The sequence below is a fragment of the Salmo salar genome, chromosome ssa13, assembly GCF_905237065.1.
Source record: "Salmo salar chromosome ssa13, Ssal_v3.1, whole genome shotgun sequence".
In the NCBI taxonomy this organism is placed as follows: Eukaryota; Metazoa; Chordata; class Actinopteri; order Salmoniformes; family Salmonidae; genus Salmo; species Salmo salar.
The window spans coordinates 77,822,507-77,840,525 of record NC_059454.1 but is presented as its reverse complement, the minus strand read 5'-3'; the positions used below and the strand labels follow the sequence as shown (position 1 = coordinate 77,840,525).

General features: G+C 42.2%; 1 protein-coding gene across 8 annotated transcripts in view; it reads left to right on the top strand.

The window, feature by feature from the left end:
* abr (ABR activator of RhoGEF and GTPase) overlaps nucleotides 1-18,019 on the top strand; it is a 222,555-nt gene that overhangs the window by 125,434 nt on the left and 79,102 nt on the right. For all 8 annotated transcript variants that reach the window (XM_014137906.2, XM_014137905.2, XM_014137910.2 and 5 more), the window contains 4 exons: nucleotides 3,882-3,934; nucleotides 5,144-5,284; nucleotides 6,252-6,373; nucleotides 9,915-10,083. In XM_014137906.2, the coding sequence (XP_013993381.1) occupies nucleotides 3,882-3,934; nucleotides 5,144-5,284; nucleotides 6,252-6,373; nucleotides 9,915-10,083 (485 nt within the window). The remainder of the gene's footprint in view (nucleotides 1-3,881; nucleotides 3,935-5,143; nucleotides 5,285-6,251; nucleotides 6,374-9,914; nucleotides 10,084-18,019) is intronic.

Here is an 18,019-nt window from a genome sequence, read left to right as displayed (position 1 = left end):
TTAAAATCATAAAGTAACTTCAACTTGAATGATTACCACTGTTTTGTACGTTAGTCCCCCCCTAAAACCTATGAGCTGCAGTGTTAAACCATTCACATATCCACACAGGAACTGAGACAGCAGAAATCCACTGGGATCCTGTTCTGATGTGCTGATGGGGCTTCATGTTCTATAACACACACACCTAGACTCTCCTCCGTTGTCGCCATTCATTTCCATTGTAATGAATGTAGATTCTTCAGTTAATTCACACAAGGCAGTAGGGTTTATTCATCCACGATGGAGCATGGAGGGAATACAGGGAGGATTATTAATGGAGGGAGTGAACATGAAAGAGAATCGATGCTTTTTCATAAGCGCCGCTCCAGTTGAGGCTCTGTAGACAGCTGGTGACACCGCGTGTGTGTTATAGAATATGAAGCCCCATCAGTAGTCCATCAGAACAGGATCCCAGTGGATTTCTGCTGTCTCTCTTTTATCATTAGCAGTTCAATCAGAGGTGAGAATAGGAGGAGGGAGATGGAGAAAGAGGGATCATTTCAACAGCTGTACTGCAGATGAGAGAGACATTCAGATGCCTCTACTGCAGATGTACAGAGTGATGTTCAACCAGATAATAAGTGAGTGAAGTGTGATGTATATTCAGGGATCACAAGCAGCTCATTACCAACGCCCAAGGCTTTGGATGTTCAGTGGAGATGGTAGACATGTCGACAGGGGCCTGTACCCTAAAGCTAAGCTGCCTTACCCCTTCACCCTCTCTCCCCCCTCTTTTCGTTCTCTCTCTCTCTCTCTCTCTCTCTCTCTCTCTCTCTCTCTCTCTCTCTCTCTCTCTCTCTCTCTCTCTCTCTCTCCCCCTCTGTCTATTTTTGTTCTCTCTCTTCATCTCTCTCACTCCTGTCTTGCGTCTCACACTGGCTGTCAGCCCCGCAGGTGCTCTGTCTCTCAGCTGCAAAGCCTCCAGGGAAATCAGCCTAGTGTGACAGATCTGGTTTGTAACTGGATTGGCTCCTGAGTGTGAGTTAAACCGGGATAGAGAGAGAGATGGAAAGAGGGAGACAGATTAAGAGAAGTTTAGGATTGAAAATTGGTTTTGAGGTCAAAGGAACATTTTGTGTGTGTGAACACTGCTTGGCATAGTTTCCCTAGTAACAGAGTACATCTGCGATGGAATCAAAGTGCTATGTAACCAATAAGGATGCTGCGAGGCTGGAGCTTCACTGCATGTTAAACAGGTTGTCTATGGAGACGTGTGTTTGTATACTGTGCGCAACCCGACAAGGAATTACGTAAACCCTGTTACCGAGCAAATTTTAGTGATGCTGAGCTAAATGGCTGTGTGTGTTTGTCAGTGTTGGGGAATCGACTCTGAAAATATAGTTTACCAATTATTTCTCACAGGAAAAAGTTAAGCTACACTAAAGTTACCCTTAGGAAAAATAGTTTACTTAACTAAAGTTATGTTGAAAAAGTAGTGAACTGCTATTTTGGGAAATTGACACATCTGAATCTCAAATGTCATGGACTAGAAATTGCCTGACAGATTCCTCTGGAGTCAGATGTTAACAGAATATAGAATTTAACCTATTAAACACAAGAACTGGTCTGATGCCGGAAAAATTGTGCGTAGTTCAAGTCGTTAGCTACAATGCTACACGGCAAAGAAAGTGAACTACTGAAAACACTACCAAGATTTGAATATACACTGCTCAAAAAAATAAAGGGAACACTTAAACAACACTATGTAACTCCAAGTCAATCACACTTCTGTGAAATCAAACTGTCCACTTAGGAAGCAACACTGATTGACAATAAATTTCACATGCTGTTGTGCAAATGGAATAGACAACAGGTGGAAATTATAGGCAATTAGCAAGACACCCCCAATAAAGGAGTGGTTCTGCAGGTGGTGACCACAGACCACTTCTCAGTTCCTATGCTTCCTGGCTGATGTTTTGGTCACTTTTGAATGCTGGCGGTGCTTTCACTCTAGTGGTAGCATGAGACGGAGTCTACAACCCACACAAGTGGCTCAGGTAGTGCAGCTCATCCAGGATGGCACATCAATGCGAGCTGTGGCAAGAAGGTTTGCTGTGTCTGTCAGCGTAGTGTCCAGAGCATGGAGGCGCTACCAGGAGACAGGCCAGTACATCAGGAGACGTGGAGGAGGCCGTAGGAGGGCAACAACCCAGCAGCAGGACCGCTACCTCCACCTTTGTACAAGGAGGAGCAGGAGGAGCACTGCCAGAGCCCTGCAAAATGACCTCCAGCAGGCCACAAATGTGCATGTGTCTGCTCAAACGGTCAGAAACAGACTCCATGAGGGTGGTATGAGGGCCCGACGTCCACAGGTGGGGGTTGTGCTTACAGCCCAACACCGTGCAGGACATTTGGCATTTGCCAGAGAACACCAAGATTGGCAAATTCGCCACTGGCGCCCTGTGCTCTTCACAGATGAAAGCAGGTTCACACTGAGCACATGACAGCCGTGACAGAGTCTGGAGACGCCGTGGAGAACGTTCTGCTGCCTGCAACATCCTCCAGCATGACCGGTTTGGCGGTGGGTCAGTCATGGTGTGGGGTGGCATTTCTTTGGGGGGCCGCACAGCCCTCCATGTGCTCGCCAGAGGTAGCCTGACTGCCATTAGGTACCGAGATGAGATCCTCAGACCCTTTATGAGACCATGTGCTGGTGCGGTTGGCCCTGGGTTCCTCCTAATGCAAGACAATGCTAGACCTCATGTGGCTGGAGTGTGTCAGCAGTTCCTGCAAGAGGAAGGCATTGATGCTATGGACTGGCCCGCCCGTTCCCCAGACCTGAATCCAATTGAGCACATCTGGGACATCATGTCTCGCTCCATCCACCAACGCCACGTTGCACCACAGACTGTCCAGGAGTTGGCGGATGCTTTAGTCCAGGTCTGGAAGGAGATCCCTCAGGAGACCATCCGCCACCTCATCAGGCGCATGCCCAGGCGTTGTAGGGATGTCATACAGGCACGTGCAGGCCACACACACTACTGAGCCTCATTTTGACTTGTTTTAAGGACATTACATCAAAGTTGGATCAGCCTGTAGTGTGGTTTTCCACTTTAATTTTGAGTGTGACTCCAAATCCAGACCTCCATGGGTTGATAAATTGGATTTCCATTGATTATTTTTGTGTGATTTTATTGTCAGCACATTCAACTATGTAAAGAAAAAAGTATTTAATACATTTTTTTCTTTCATTCAGATCTAGGATGTGTTGTTTAAGTGTTCCCTTTATTTTTTTGAGCAGTATAGTTCAATTACCAAGCTACTGCAAAATGTTGTTAAAATGAATAGTTAAAACTAAATGTAGTTCACTACTCCCCAACACTTGTGTGTGTGTGTGTGAGAGAGAAGCGACCGAATGAAACAATAAAGGCAGTGTTAGAAAGAGGGGGACATCAAACAACCCTGCACTGCATGCTGGGAGAGAGAGGGCCAAGACCTTAACTGAACCACTCACACATTGTATGGATAGATTCACCTTCCTCTGCTGTATAAAAATACTGCTTGTCATCTATATGATATAAGATATGAGAGGCGCACTGTGAGAACGAGAAATTTCGACCGGGTCAGGAAGTTAATCCTGATGTGAATTGAGTGGGAAGGTTTCTGAAAACAACCTTATTCAGCATAGAAGGAACAACCGAGCTTAGAAAGAATGAGGTGTGTGTCCGTTTCTGCAGGGAGCAGACACCTGAGGTTTTGGATGATTGAAATGTCTGCCCCATACCCCAGGAAACCTACGCCCAGTCAAGTGTGTAATAGGCTTTTTGAGTCGTGTTTTTCTTCATTGTGTGTGTGTGTGTGTCAAACCAAACTGAGTGCCCTCTTCTTGTCCTTTCCCACAGCTCTCCTGTACAAGCCGATTGACCGTGTGACCAGAAGTACGCTGGTTCTTCATGTGAGGACTCACACACACCAGTACATTGTCCATCCCGACTAGCATTCGATAGATCCATGAAGGATTCCTGATCTCACCCAGAGACAAATGACAAGATTGAATTAGAGACCGCAACGTAGAGATAGATTGAATAGATAGGACAGGATCAATACTTATCAAGGTTTAAGAGTTAGTGCTGTCGTGAGACACATAGTGATGGGGCTGGGTAGAACTCTCTAGAAAGCCCCGTAGGTCATTAAAGATGCAGCATGGTTCTGTATCCACCTGCAAAGTCAAACCCGGCCTGCTGCTGTTTATAGTAAGTGTTCGGTTCCATTTGCCAAGCCTTTACCTTTCCTCTGCGCTGTCCATCAAAATGACATGCTGTTATAAACAATAGGCTCTAATTTGATGGGCTACAACCAAGTGGAAAGTGAAAACCGCTTACTGAGTAAGCGGAGATGCCTAGACGTGTCCTCCAGTCTAGCTTCCAGTGCATTTCATGAATATGTTTTCCATAAAGCTAGTGGAGCCGTGACTAAACAAAAACCAGTTGGTTTGGTACAAAGGTAAGAGCAAACACACAATGGCTCCATATTTAGTGCACTACTTTTCAATAGTGTTTGCCCAGGGCCCATAGTGCACTACATAGGGAATAGGGTACCATTTGGGACACGGGCACCGACAGACGGTGAAAGTTACTGTGTTCTTTTCTCTTAATGACGTACGAAGACGGGTAGTGTACTATACCGCTGACATCAGTTCAAGCCTTCTAGAGCTTGTCAGAATACATTCACCGAGGTGTGCTGACGAGGCATAAATCAGGCAACGGAAAAGAGATTGGCTTTTCTTTCACACTCTCCTCTGAAAAAAGGAACTTGGTTATGCTGAGAATAAGGTATTTGTAATGTGGAAGCAGATTCTCAGCCATTTCTTAGGTAGCACTTTAAAAATGAAGTCATTAGTTACGCCCACAGTTCAATAAAGTAGAGACTCTCATATGCTTTAATTAGAGGAAAATATGTGGCACAGAACCCAGCCAAGCATCCAAATAGTCCAATTCATCAACACAAGTTTAAAAACACATGCACAGTGACTGTCCATAGACATTTCATTTTAATGGCTGTGGTTCTCTGTGTTTTTGGATGGGGGTCCCCGTAGCCATTTGAGAGTTGCATTCCCAGTGTGTTTAATATCTAAGGGTCTTTCTCGCTCTGTGTGTTATTGTAGGACCTGCTGAAGCACACCCCTAAGGACCACCCAGACTTTCCCCTGCTGCAGGATGCTCTGAGGATCTCCCAGAACTTCCTGTCCTCCATCAACGAAGAGATTGACCCCCGCAGGACCGCCGTCACCACGCCTAAGGGAGAGGTGGGGTGACACACAGACACACACACACCATTTTAATACAATACTTTATACTTTTCAGAACTTCTTGTTGTAACCTTGGGGAAGTGTGCCAATGCATTTGTGAAATGTGTTTTGAGGTCAGAGGTTTTGAGGTCTCCTCCTTCTACCCCCACATCCTCAATCTCTTCATTACCAGTTTCCTCTCTCTTCATCTCTCTCGATCGCCCTCTCTCTAGCTCCCTCTCTCTCTAGCATCTTTTGATCTTTTCCCTCTCTCTCTCTCCCAGCATGCAGTGCCGGGTTGTTTGATGTCCCCCTCTTTCTAACACTGCCTTTATTGTTGCATTCTGTCGTTTTCTGCATGTCAGCCTTTTCTCCTCTTAATGCTTCTCTCTCTCTCTCTGAGTATATCCTTTCCTTCCTTCCTCTATCCCACCATCTCCCCCTTGAGCTTTACCTCTCCTCCTTTCTCCCTCCATCTCTCTCTCCCCCCTCTCTTCAGCTATCCTCCCTCCCGCTCTCCCGCCATCTCTTCCTCTCTGTTTTCCATTCAGTCAGCTCAGTTCTTAACCTCCCAGTCATCTCTCCATTTGTTACAGTCTGTCTGTTACCAGTTAAATGGAAATCTCTCTCTGCCCTCTTTGGCTCAGGCTTTCCAGATTACTCCAGTTCTTGTTTAGCTCTGCCTTATTTTAGCTTTCCTAGTTGGCTCTCCAGAGATGGACAGATATAGAGCGAGAGAGAGGGGGGGAGCTTTTCAACTTCTGAGTAGCTTACTTTAGCTGATGATTATCTTGCTGTAACGCCGCCATCATTGATAATGCAAAATACATATAAAATATAGACAACAAGTGAGTTCTTTCATATTGCTGAACCCTGACCTATACCTCCTACAGTATATCCTGACGGGAAGTGAATGTTTACGGCTCGGCTAGTTGCCCCGTGCTGGGCGGTCCACAGGAAGTGATGCTGTTTCTCTCCCTGGTAGGCTCGTCAGCTGGTGAAGGATGGTTTCCTGGTGGAGGTGTCAGAGGGCTCCAGGAAGCTGCGTCACGTCTTCCTCTTCACAGACCTGCTGCTCTGTGCCAAGATGAAGAAGACGTCCGTAGGGTAGGTCAACTCTCACAGAGCATCAACACAAACACATTCAGCTATGTACAATACCCACTGTGGTATTCACTGTGCCTAAACGTAGATTATACACACGTTGAGTGGTCTCCAGTGTTATTTGCTCCTATCATGTCAGTTCTGATGTGTCTGATATTAAACAGTGTAACAGTATGAATGACAGCCCTGCCCCAAAGGGATTTTCTTTTTCACTGCTATTATTATTTCCTCCATTTTAAGTATTATCTGATGTTATAATACAAAAGGAAGACGATTAATTGAAAATTTGAATGTAGTCACACATGATGCCTTTGGTGCTGCAGATCAGGGTTTAAAAACAAATAAAAAATTACCCCCCCCCAAGTTAAAAATACATTTACTCAAGCCTCAGGGTTGGATGTTTGCCTTTCTGTAGACTATTGTGGAGAAATGGTTTAGAATAGTGATTAGAGGGCTCGTATAGGGCTGAATATTAACACATTGCCGTAGTGGATGTATGGATGTTGGGAAATGTATTACAATCTGGTCTCAATCTGGTGCTGGTGCTTGGGCCTGAGGGGGGGGGGGTGTGTGTGTGTGTAAATTAGGAATGACAGCATACACGGCCGTAGATGAAGTGTTTAATTTAAAGGATTGCCTCCAATGGCATGGTTACTGTTGTTGGTGTGATTGGGGCTCATTGTGATTGACAGTTGCTGCTGTCCCTCTACCTCAGTGTGAAAGACACACAGACAACTACCGTTGTCATGGTTACCACCAGTCTGTAAATCACTCTGTTATGGTCTGTAGCTTTAGCGGTCTGTCGTTGTGTCCCAAATGGCACCCTATTCTTTATATAGTCCACTATGGGCTCAAGAGTAGTGAGCTACATAGGGAATAGGGTGGCATTTCAAATCAAATGTTAATGGTCACATACATATGTTTAGCAGATGTTATTGCGGGTGTAGAGAAATGCTTGTGTTCCTAGCTCCAACAGTGCAGTAATTCTAACAATTCACAACATTACACACACATTTAAAAGTAAAAGAACGGAATTAAGAAATATTGAAATATTAGGACGAGCAATGTCGGAGTGGCATTGACTAAAATACAGTAGAATAGAATACAGAATATACATATGAGATGAGTAAAGCAGTATGTAAACATTATTAAAGTGACTAGTGTTCCATTATTAAAGTGGCCAGTGATTCCATGTCTATGTATATAGGGCAGTAGCCTCTAAGGTGCAGGATTGAGTAGCCGGGTGGTAGCCGGCTAGTGATGGCTGTTTAACAGTCTGATGGCCTTAAGATAGGTGTTTTTCAGTTTCTCGATGCCAGCTTTGATGCACCTGTACTGTATTTGAGACGCAGCCTACTGTATGTGTGGTCTGGACTATAACACCATAGGATGAGGCCAACAGCCTATTAAAATAAGCTATCCAGTTGATAGCTAATCATCAGTATTAACTCACTGAGAAACCTGAATCCCATTCAATCCCTCTATCTTCACTCAATCATCATCGATTATTAATGTTTCTATAATGTTTAAATTGACTCCATAACCATAATTATTTTCCTACAGAATTGGTGTATAATATACCACCACTTCCCAATGTAGAGATGTAAATGAGATGTTATCCATGTGATTATGGTAAACAAGGGCTGTGAAAAGCTCATTGGGGAGCGTGAAAAGTGCTGTGGATGGATGGGAGGAGATTAGATATGCAGATTTTATTCAACAGCAGCAGAGACAATCTTGGTCCCCCAATCAGCTTTACCTCGGCCTGTAATAGGGAGCGCGTGTTTATTAAGTAGACTCTAGATCATCTTAAAGTCATATTAGGCATGTAAACAGTGCATGAATACAGATCCACACCTTCGAGACAACAGCGATAACACCCCATGGACCACTCTGAGACAAAGGGTTTGCTTACCAAGGGGGGGGGCTCACCCCGTATTAAGAAGGAGAGAAGGCCTTATAAAAAATTGAGGGATGTCTGTAGGCGAAAGAGGGGGTGGAGGTATATATTGGGATGAAGAGAAACGAGAGGTATCTGCTGTCGCCGTCCCTCTATAGTACAATACTGCCAAAACACTTATTTAACTAGCCAAAGAAAAATGCTAATCTAAAACATGAGTCATACTACTATTTGTTTGTTTTTCAGTATTTTACTTTGGGGGTAAAAACAGGACATTTATTGTTCTTGTCATATTTCCCGTCCTGTCATTTTAGATGAGGTTTGCACACATTTGGAGTTGTGATGTAATGTATTCCTGTGTTAATGAGTGTACGGTCCTGCCTCCCAGGAATCATAATGATAATGAATGCTCGTTATGGGGAATACAAAAACATCTCTGACAACATTAGTGAGCATCTGTATAACCGGATGGATGTGCAGAACACGCATTTAGTTGTCTTTCTGTGTCTGAGTGTTTACTATGGGATCTCCTCAAGTCAAGCAGTCTTTTCATACTACGAAACATAAGGAGTTCTATTAATAGGGGAGATATGTTTAAGTTATGAGCACAATGGAATATGGCTCAACAAAGACGGATAATATTGCATGAAGCAAGACAAATGGAATACAATTAATTATATGGTGGGTATTGCCCCCTCCTTTACAGAGCCAATAGAAAAATCTAAATATAACTGCAAGCAGCAATGAATGGGGTTCACAGGATGACAGAAAGGACACAAGATTTGTCACATGCTTCGTAAACAACAGGTGTAGACTAACAGTGAAATGCTTACTTACCGGCCTTTCCCAACAATGCAGAGAGAGGAAAAAAGAGAAAAAATATATATAACACAAAAAATATATATACAATGATTAATGATAACCTGGCTATATACATGGAGTACCAGTACTGAGTCGATGTGCAGGGTTACGATGTAATTGAGGTATATAGTTCCTACATGATAGTGCTCACATTATCAATCTTCCTTTATGTGCAATCAGTGAAAGTGTTAGCATGTTTATCTCTCTATACCACAAGGATGACGCAAGTGAAGTTTAGTCTAGTGTTGTAGGTTGGTACTGTGGCCAACTTTGAATGCAGAAATGAATCATTCTCAAATTCATTAGAGGCTAATTTATTGAGTCTATATACCAAATCGGTAGTCAATCTGATGTATGGTTCATGAGAATATATTATTATTTATTTTTTTACTAAATTGTGCAAGAATGAGGAAAATCTATCCTCATGGACCTTATGGGTTCTTGAGGCATATTTGTTCAGCATGAGGAAAGATGCCTAAATACAAACTTTCAAGTCTCTAGGTCAAATGTTGCGGCGGATATAAGGGTTTAAGTGAGACTGCTTATAACAGTGCCACCTATAGGCCAATCGGTGTCATAATTTAAGAAGTTACACATGGCCTCAAGTTTCTGTATGCCAAATAGTTTTTTTAAAGAAATCTAAGAATAACAATATTTTTTCCCAAATTCGCTGTGAACCCTAATTACAGTCGATCCTCATTGTCTTTGTTCCTCCTGCCTCCTCTAAAATATATGAAAGATATTGAGCTCTCTCTCTCCCCTCCTCTCCACCTCCCTCTGTAGGAGACACCAGCAGTATGAGTGTAAGTGGTACATCCCTCTTGCAGACCTGACCTTCCAGTTGCTGGATGACTCGGACGTCTTGCCCCATATCCAGGTGCTGCCTGAACACGAGATTGAGGAGATGAAGACCAAGATCTCTGTCATCAAGAGCGAGATCCAGAAGGAGAAGGTGATATATTATGTATATTTAAAAAAAGTGTATTTAGGCAGGTTAAGTCTAAAAGAACATTCTCTTTTGACGTTGTATCCAGTACTGCTTTGTTTTAGACTCAAACTAAACCCAATAGTTATAAATTGAGCCAAAATAGTGGTGATGCGGCCCTTCCTTTGCCTCCCACTCAGTGTCAGGCCAGGTCATGGTCAGCTGGCCATTAAGGCACTGTGGAGGAAGAGTGTCCTGGCCTCGACTGTAGACTAGAGATCTGTGTGCCCCCCCCCCCCACACACACACACACTCACTCTCACACACACACACACACACACACACACAAAGAGAAGGGGTCAACTTCCAGGTCATCTGGACAGAGTCGGCACGTCAGTGTGTGAATCACTTATACAGTACAGTACCCATATGAATATACACAATCCACCCCCTCACTGTACACTCACAAACAATTGGCCTACACTCAAGCTATCCCGTGGGAAGTTTGTTAATTCTGATGAACTTAAGTACAGTGGAACAGCGATAGCCATCTAAATGTAGCTGTCATATAAACACAGGTCCTTAGAGGATGACTGTGTTCCCGGAGATCACCTTGTCCAGTTTCCCTTCAACTCTTTACCTCTTCAACACAATAGACTTATTTATGTCAGCCCTTTGTTGTCATTTTACTGTGGAAAGCCTTGGGAGTCCGCAACCTAGAAACTGCATAGGTTTCCAATTGATTTACAACCTTGGCTTTAGCTGCACGCTGCTTCTTTTATTTCATCCACCACACTCCGGCAGCAACCTCTACTTATTCTAATGGTTACTATACAGGACTATATTTATTTCAACTTCCAGTGATTCTTTCCATAGTAAATACCCGTTTAGGAGGTTTTGGAGAGCGTAGTGCGAGTTCAAATCAAGTTTAATCAACCAAATAAAATTGTATTTGTCACATGCACTGAACACAACAGGTGTAGAATTTACTTGAAATGTTTACGTACAAGCCCTTTCCCAAGAATGCAGAGTTAAAAAGTAAGGAACATTTTGATAAATAAAAATAAGGAAATAGTTCTAAAATAACAAGGAGGCTATATACAAGGAGTACCACTACCAAGTCAATGTGCAGGGGTATGAGGTAGTTGAGGTAATATGTACATGTAGGTACAGTAGGGGTAAAAGTGACTACCGTAATTTCCGGACTATTAAGCGCACCTGAATATAAGCCGCACCCACTGAATTAAAACAAATATTATTTTGAACGTAAATAAGCCGTACATGTCTATAAGCCGCAGGTGCCTACCGGTACATTGAAACAAATGAACTTTACACAGGCTTTAACAAAACACGGCTTGTAACAAAAATAAATAGGCTTTAACGAAACGCGGCTTGTAACAAAAATAAATAGGCTTTAACGAAACACGGCTTGTAACAAAAAATAAAAAATTAGCACTAAGCTTTAGTTGTCTTTTTGCACTGAGTCAATTCCTAACGCTGCTGTTCCAACGTCTTATCATCGACTCATTAACCTCTTACATCTAGATGTTCCGCTAGCGGAACACCGCTCCAATATCCAATGATAGGGCGTGGCGCGATTTACAAATTCCTCAAAAATCCCAAAACTTCAATTTTTCAAACATATGACTATTTTACACCATTTTAAAGACGACTCTCCTTTATCTAACCACATTGTCCGATTTCAAAAAGGCTTTACAACGAAAGCAAAACATTAGATTATGTCAGGAGAGTACCCAGCCAGAAATAATCACACACCCATTTTTCAAGCTAGCATATAATGTCACAAAAACCAAAACCACAGCTAAATGCAGCACTAACATTTGATGATCTTCATCAGATGACACTCCTAGGACATTATGTTATACAATACATGCATGTTTTGTTCAATCAAGTTCATATTTATATCAAAAACCAGCTTTTTACATTAGCATGTGACGTTCAGAACTAGCATACCCACCGAACACTTCCGGTGAATTTACTAAATTACTCACGATAAACGTTCACAAAAAACATAATTATTTTAAGAATTATAGATACAGAACTCCTTTATGCAATCGCGGTGTCCGATTTTAAAATAGCTTTTCGGTGAAAGCACATTTTGCAATATTCTGAGTAGATAGCCCGGCCATCACAGGCTAGCTATTTTGACACCCACCAAGTTTGGCACTCACCAAACTCAGATTTACTATAAGAAAAATTGGATTACCTTTGCTGTTCTTCATCAGAATGCACTCCCAGGACTTCTACTTCCACACCAATGTTGTTTTTGTTCCAAATAATCCATAGTTATATCCAAATAGCGGTGTTTTGTTCTTGCGTTCAAGACACTATCCGAAGGGTGACGCGCCGGCGCATATCGTGACAAAAAAATTCTAAATATTCCATTACCGTACTTCGAAGCATGTCAAACGCTGTTTAAAATCAATTTTATGCGATTTTTCTCGTAAAATAGCGATAATATTCCGACCGGGAGAAGTCGTTTTCGTTCAAAGACTGAAAATGTAAATTGACTCTTCACGTGCACGCGCTGGCCCGTTTCATTGTTCTCAGATCGACCACTATCCAAATGCGCTACTGTTTTTCAGCCAGGGACTGCAGAGTCATCATTCAACGTTCTGGCGCCTTCTGAGAGCCTATGGGAGTCTTAGAAAATGTCACGTTACAGCAGAGATCCTCTGTTTTCGATAAAGAGGCTATAGAAGGCCAAGAAATGGTCAGAGAGGGCACTTCCTGTTTAGAATCTTCTCAGGTTTTGGCCTGCCATATGAGTTATTTTATACTCACAGACACCATTCAAACAGTTTTAGAAACTTTAGGGTGTTTTCTATCCAAATCAAACAATTATATGCATATTCTAGTTTCTGGGCAGGAGTAATAACCAGATTAAATCGGGTACGTTTTTTATCCGGCCATGAAAATACTGCCCCGATCCTAAACCGGTTAAGACCAAGCTCCCGTGCAGCAGCTCTATTTCTTTTTCCAACAGCCAGATCAATCGCCTTCAACTTGAAAGCTGCATCATATGCATTTCTCTGTGTCTTTGCCATGATGAGGGTGACAAAATGACTACCGTAATCAGAATGATGGGAAGTTTGAGAGCGCTCGATTTAATCTAAACAGTAAACAAAAAAGTTGTTTGACCTTAACCAGTTCGGCAATTTCATTGGTCTAATGAAAGCTTCATGCCGCCAAAAAACTGAGCACGTCACAGAATGTATTTTTTTGGAGAAAAAAAATTGAAAGCGGGAAAAAATCCATATATTAGCCTCGTCATTGTTTAAGCCGCGAGGTTCAAAGCCTGGGAAAAAAGTTGCGGCTTATAGTCCGGAATTTACGGTAGCCATAAATCATCAGGATGGATAATAAATCAGCACTACTACTCTTAGAGGTTTATGAATACAGGCCCCGTGCTTCCAGGTTGATACCAGACTGCTACAGTGGGTCATAAAGTAGAGGTTTATGAATACAGGCCCTGTGCTTCCAGGTTGATACCAGACTGCTACAGTGGGTCATACAGTAGAGGTTTATGAATACAGGCCCTGTGCTTCCAGGTTGATACCAGACTGCTACTGTGGGTCATACAGTAGAGGTTTATGAATACAGGCCCTGTGCTTCCAGGTTGATACCAGACTGCTACAGTGGGTCATACAGTAGGGGTTTATGAATACAGGCCCTGTGCTTCCAGGTTGATACCAGACTGCTACAGTGGGTCATACAGTAGGGGTTTATGAATACAGGCCCTGTGCTTCCAGGTTGATACCAGACTGCTACAGTGGGTCATACAGTAGGGGTTTATGAATACAGGCCCTGTGCTTCCAGGTTGATACCAGACTGCTACAGTGGGTCATACAGTAGGGGTTTATGAATACAGGCCCTGTGCTTCCAGGTTGATACCAGACTGCTACAGTGGGTCATACAGTAGGGGTTTATGAATACAGGCCCTGTGCTTCCAGGTTGATACCAGACTGCTACAGTGGGTCATACAGTAGGGGTTTATGAATACAGGCCCTGTGCTTCCAGGTTGATACCAGACTGCTACTGTGGGTCATACAGTAGGGGTTTATGAATACAGGCCCTGTGCTTCCAGGTTGATAACAGACTGCTACAGTGGGTCATACAGTAGGGGCAGACTGACTGACTGCCCTAATCAGAGCCGGAAAAGGCTGATTGAACTGATTACAGCCAAGGCATGGCCTGACTCTGCTTCCTGGCAAGGGATGGGTTGGAGGAGGGTGTGTAGGAAGGGAGATTCTGGAGAGCAAGGACATGGAAATTCCTTGGAATAGTTATCAAGCATCACACTGTAAATTATAGTGAACAAAATGTAGCCGTCATTTCCCCTGTTTACAAATGTCTCAGAAATACCAAATAATTATTCATGGTCAAACACACATGATACAATTCAGGTTTAGTTGATGGTGCAGTGTGTTGGATTTCGTTGTGATACCAGTATGACAGGGCTTTTAAACTATATTCTTACAGGGGCCAGATGTAAAAAAATAAATAAAAATAAAAGTTAATTACATGGGGGTGGGACATTTTCCACATGCGATTATTCTTTTGAAGAACTCTATAAAAAAGCAACGCACTCACACCAATAAAGCACTTTTCATGAAATGTTGCTAAAAGTAATTATAAAAGAAGTGGAGGGCGCTCAACCAACTTGAGTCGAGGTGCAACCCAAAAATGTGATAATCATTAAACGCTCGCTCACCATCATTTTTTTGTTACTTTCAAAAGCTTCTTAAAAGTAATTAGGTCATTTTTAAATTATCTGAAAACTAAGCATCTCAATAAATAATACAAAGATACAGTACCAGTCAAAAGTTTGGACACCTACTCATTCCAGGGTTTTTCTTTATTTTTACTCTTTTCTACATTAACAATAATAGTTGTCGTGACGTTGCTACCATTAATGCAATGACGGCTATTCATCGAATAGTTACATACCACGTTCAATTATTACGCAATTAAATCAATCATATAACAATTCATTAAGTAGTAATCTGGGGCACCACAGGAAAAGTTAATTTAACGAGTTATCGTTTCCCAAATTAACTCAAATATCAGTATCTCGATATACTATCCTTCATCCATCAATCATTTGCTCCTATTTCAGTCTCATTCTGAACGTCGTAATATCCTGTAAATCTACACAAACCCAAGTCTTCATGATGAATCAGCTTACACAAATTGGCTTAATTATTTATTTACTAACTAATGAAAAAATCACACAGAAATACATAAACACACACACAGGATAGATTATACACTGAGTATTAACATGATGCAAGGAAAAGTCCCTAGTGGACTAACTCGATATGATGGTTGGTTACACAATGAAAGGGGGTGGGGAACGAATGAGTGGGAGGAGAGACAAAGGAATTCAACTATCGTCCGTACAGTTGAATAATAAGCTCATGGTAAATGTGGATATGTAGCACCCTAACAACCGCTCATTCGGCTTTAGAAATGCAAGGTACATATTTACGCTTGTATATCTTTGTCGTCTCTCTCTGTTGAAATCACTCGATCAGTCTGTGGAGAGTAGGTCGACAGTCTCTGGTTGTCCACCAGAGGTCACAATGTACTTAGCAGTTGTGGTAGTAGGCTTTCATTGTTCTGGAAATGTTCATTAGATTGGATCCATCAAAGGTACACATTCGGTGGTCCTCGGTCAAGTTTACTAGACTAAAGTACTTAAACAGTTGCAGACTGAATGTTCTGATGTAGTCTTTATCTTAACTCGAGAGTTTGAATCTAACCATTTTATGGTCAGGTAGAGTCTAACCATTCGTGACGTCCGGCACAACACCGTCTGTATACTGGTCTCAATGGTTGATTATTCAGGGTACAGCTAGAACCGTTTTACACGCCAGTAGCAACCCAGCAATGTACTGGTCTATGGAGATTTACTTCTTCTCTGTTGAAAGTTTCAGAGTTTCTAACCATTTTGTACCGTTAAGCTCATGCTGTCGGTCACGCTGGTCTAGTCTTGTAGTTTTAAACCATTTGTAACATATTCAGCTGGTGCTGCACGTATACTGGTCTGATGTGAATTTCTTCACAGGGGTTTTATACTTGGGTGGAAAAGGGGGTGTTTCCTCATGTTTGTGCTCACCTGGGCGTGGCCACTGACTGAGTAAGTATGGAAAACAATCATCTTATCTAGAATGCTAAAATTACATTATCTTCACGGAAGTTTTATTTTACTTAATCATTCGTTTTATACAACAATTAGATGCAAACCTCATAACTGGGAAATGTACACTTTCAGAGATAGTTATGATGTTCTACCGTCCTTAGTTACATCACAAATTCGACATGGTTCTTTTAAGTCCCCCCCTCAAACCATTTCACACGTTCTTTATATGAGGAATATTGTTTCATTCTCCACTTGGATGTTGGAGTTTTGGCGGGAGAACTCCTTTGTTCCATGGAGGTTCTCTCCCTCAATACTGCATGGCCAGGAAGAGAAAGTCTGCCCGGTATTTACGACCGGTCATATAACTGGCCTGCCATGAGAGGGGATGTTCAAACCTTTGCCTAGCTGGAATCTTTGATCCTCAGCCCATGAGGCCAAGTCATGACATAGTGAAGACATCAAACTATGAAATATCATATATGGAATCATGAACTAACTAAAAAGGTGTTAAACAATCAGTCTATTTTAGATTTTTGATTCTTCAAAGTAGTCACCTTTATTGACAGCTTTGCACACTCTTGGCATTCTCTCAACCAGCTTCATGAGGTAGTCACCTGGAATGCTTTTCCAACAGTCCTGAAGGAGTTCCCACATATGCTGAGCACTTGTTGGCTGCTTTTCCTTCACTCTGCGGTCCAACTCATCCCAAACCATCTCAGTTGGGTTGAGGTCAGGTGATTGTGGAGGCCAGGTCATCTGATGCAGCACTCCATCACTCTCCTTCTTGGTCAAATAGCCCTTACACAGCCTGGAGGTGTGTTCTGGGTCATTGTCCTGTTGAAAAACAAATGATAGTCCCACTAACCAGATGGGATGGCATATCGCTGCAGAATGCAGTGGTAGCCATGCTGGTTAACCTCTATGGGCTAGGTGGGACGTGACCGTCCCACTCTATTCAACAGCCAGTGGAAGAGCGTGGCGCGAAATACAAAAACCTCAAAAATGCAATAATTTCAATTTTTCAAACATACGACTATTTTACACCATTTTAAAGATAAGACTCTCGTTAATCTAACCACATTGTCTGATTTCAAAAAGGCTTTACAGCGAAAGCAAAACATTAGATTATGTTAGGAGAGTAGATAGCCAAAAATAATCACACAGACATTTTCCAAGCAAGCATATATGTCACAAAACCCAAAACACAGCTAAATGATCTTCATCAGATGACACTCCTAGGACATTGTTATACAATACATGCATGTTTTGTTCAATCAAATTCATATTTATATAAAAAAAACAGCTTTTTACATTGGCGTGTGATGTTCAGAAAATGTATTCCCACCGCAAACTTCCGGTGAATTTACTAAATTACTCATCATAAACGTTGACAAAATACATAACAATTATTTTAAGAATTATAGATACAGAACTCCTTTATGCAATCGCTATGTCAGATTTTAAAATAGCTTTTCGGCGAAAGCACATTTTGCAATATTCTGAGTACATAGCTCAGCCATCAAAGCGAGCTATTTTGACACCCACCAAGTTTGGTGCACACTAAACTCAGAATTAGTATTAGAAAAATGGTATTACCTTTGCTGATCTTCGTCAGAATGCACTCCCAGGACTGCTACTTCCACAAGAAATGTTGTTTTTGTTCCAAATAATCCATAGTTATGTCCAAATACCTCCATTTTGTTCGTGCGTTCAGGTCACTATCCAAAGGGTAGTGACCGCGAGCGCATTTCGAGACCAAAAAAATCTAAATGTTCCATTACCGTACTTAGAAGCATG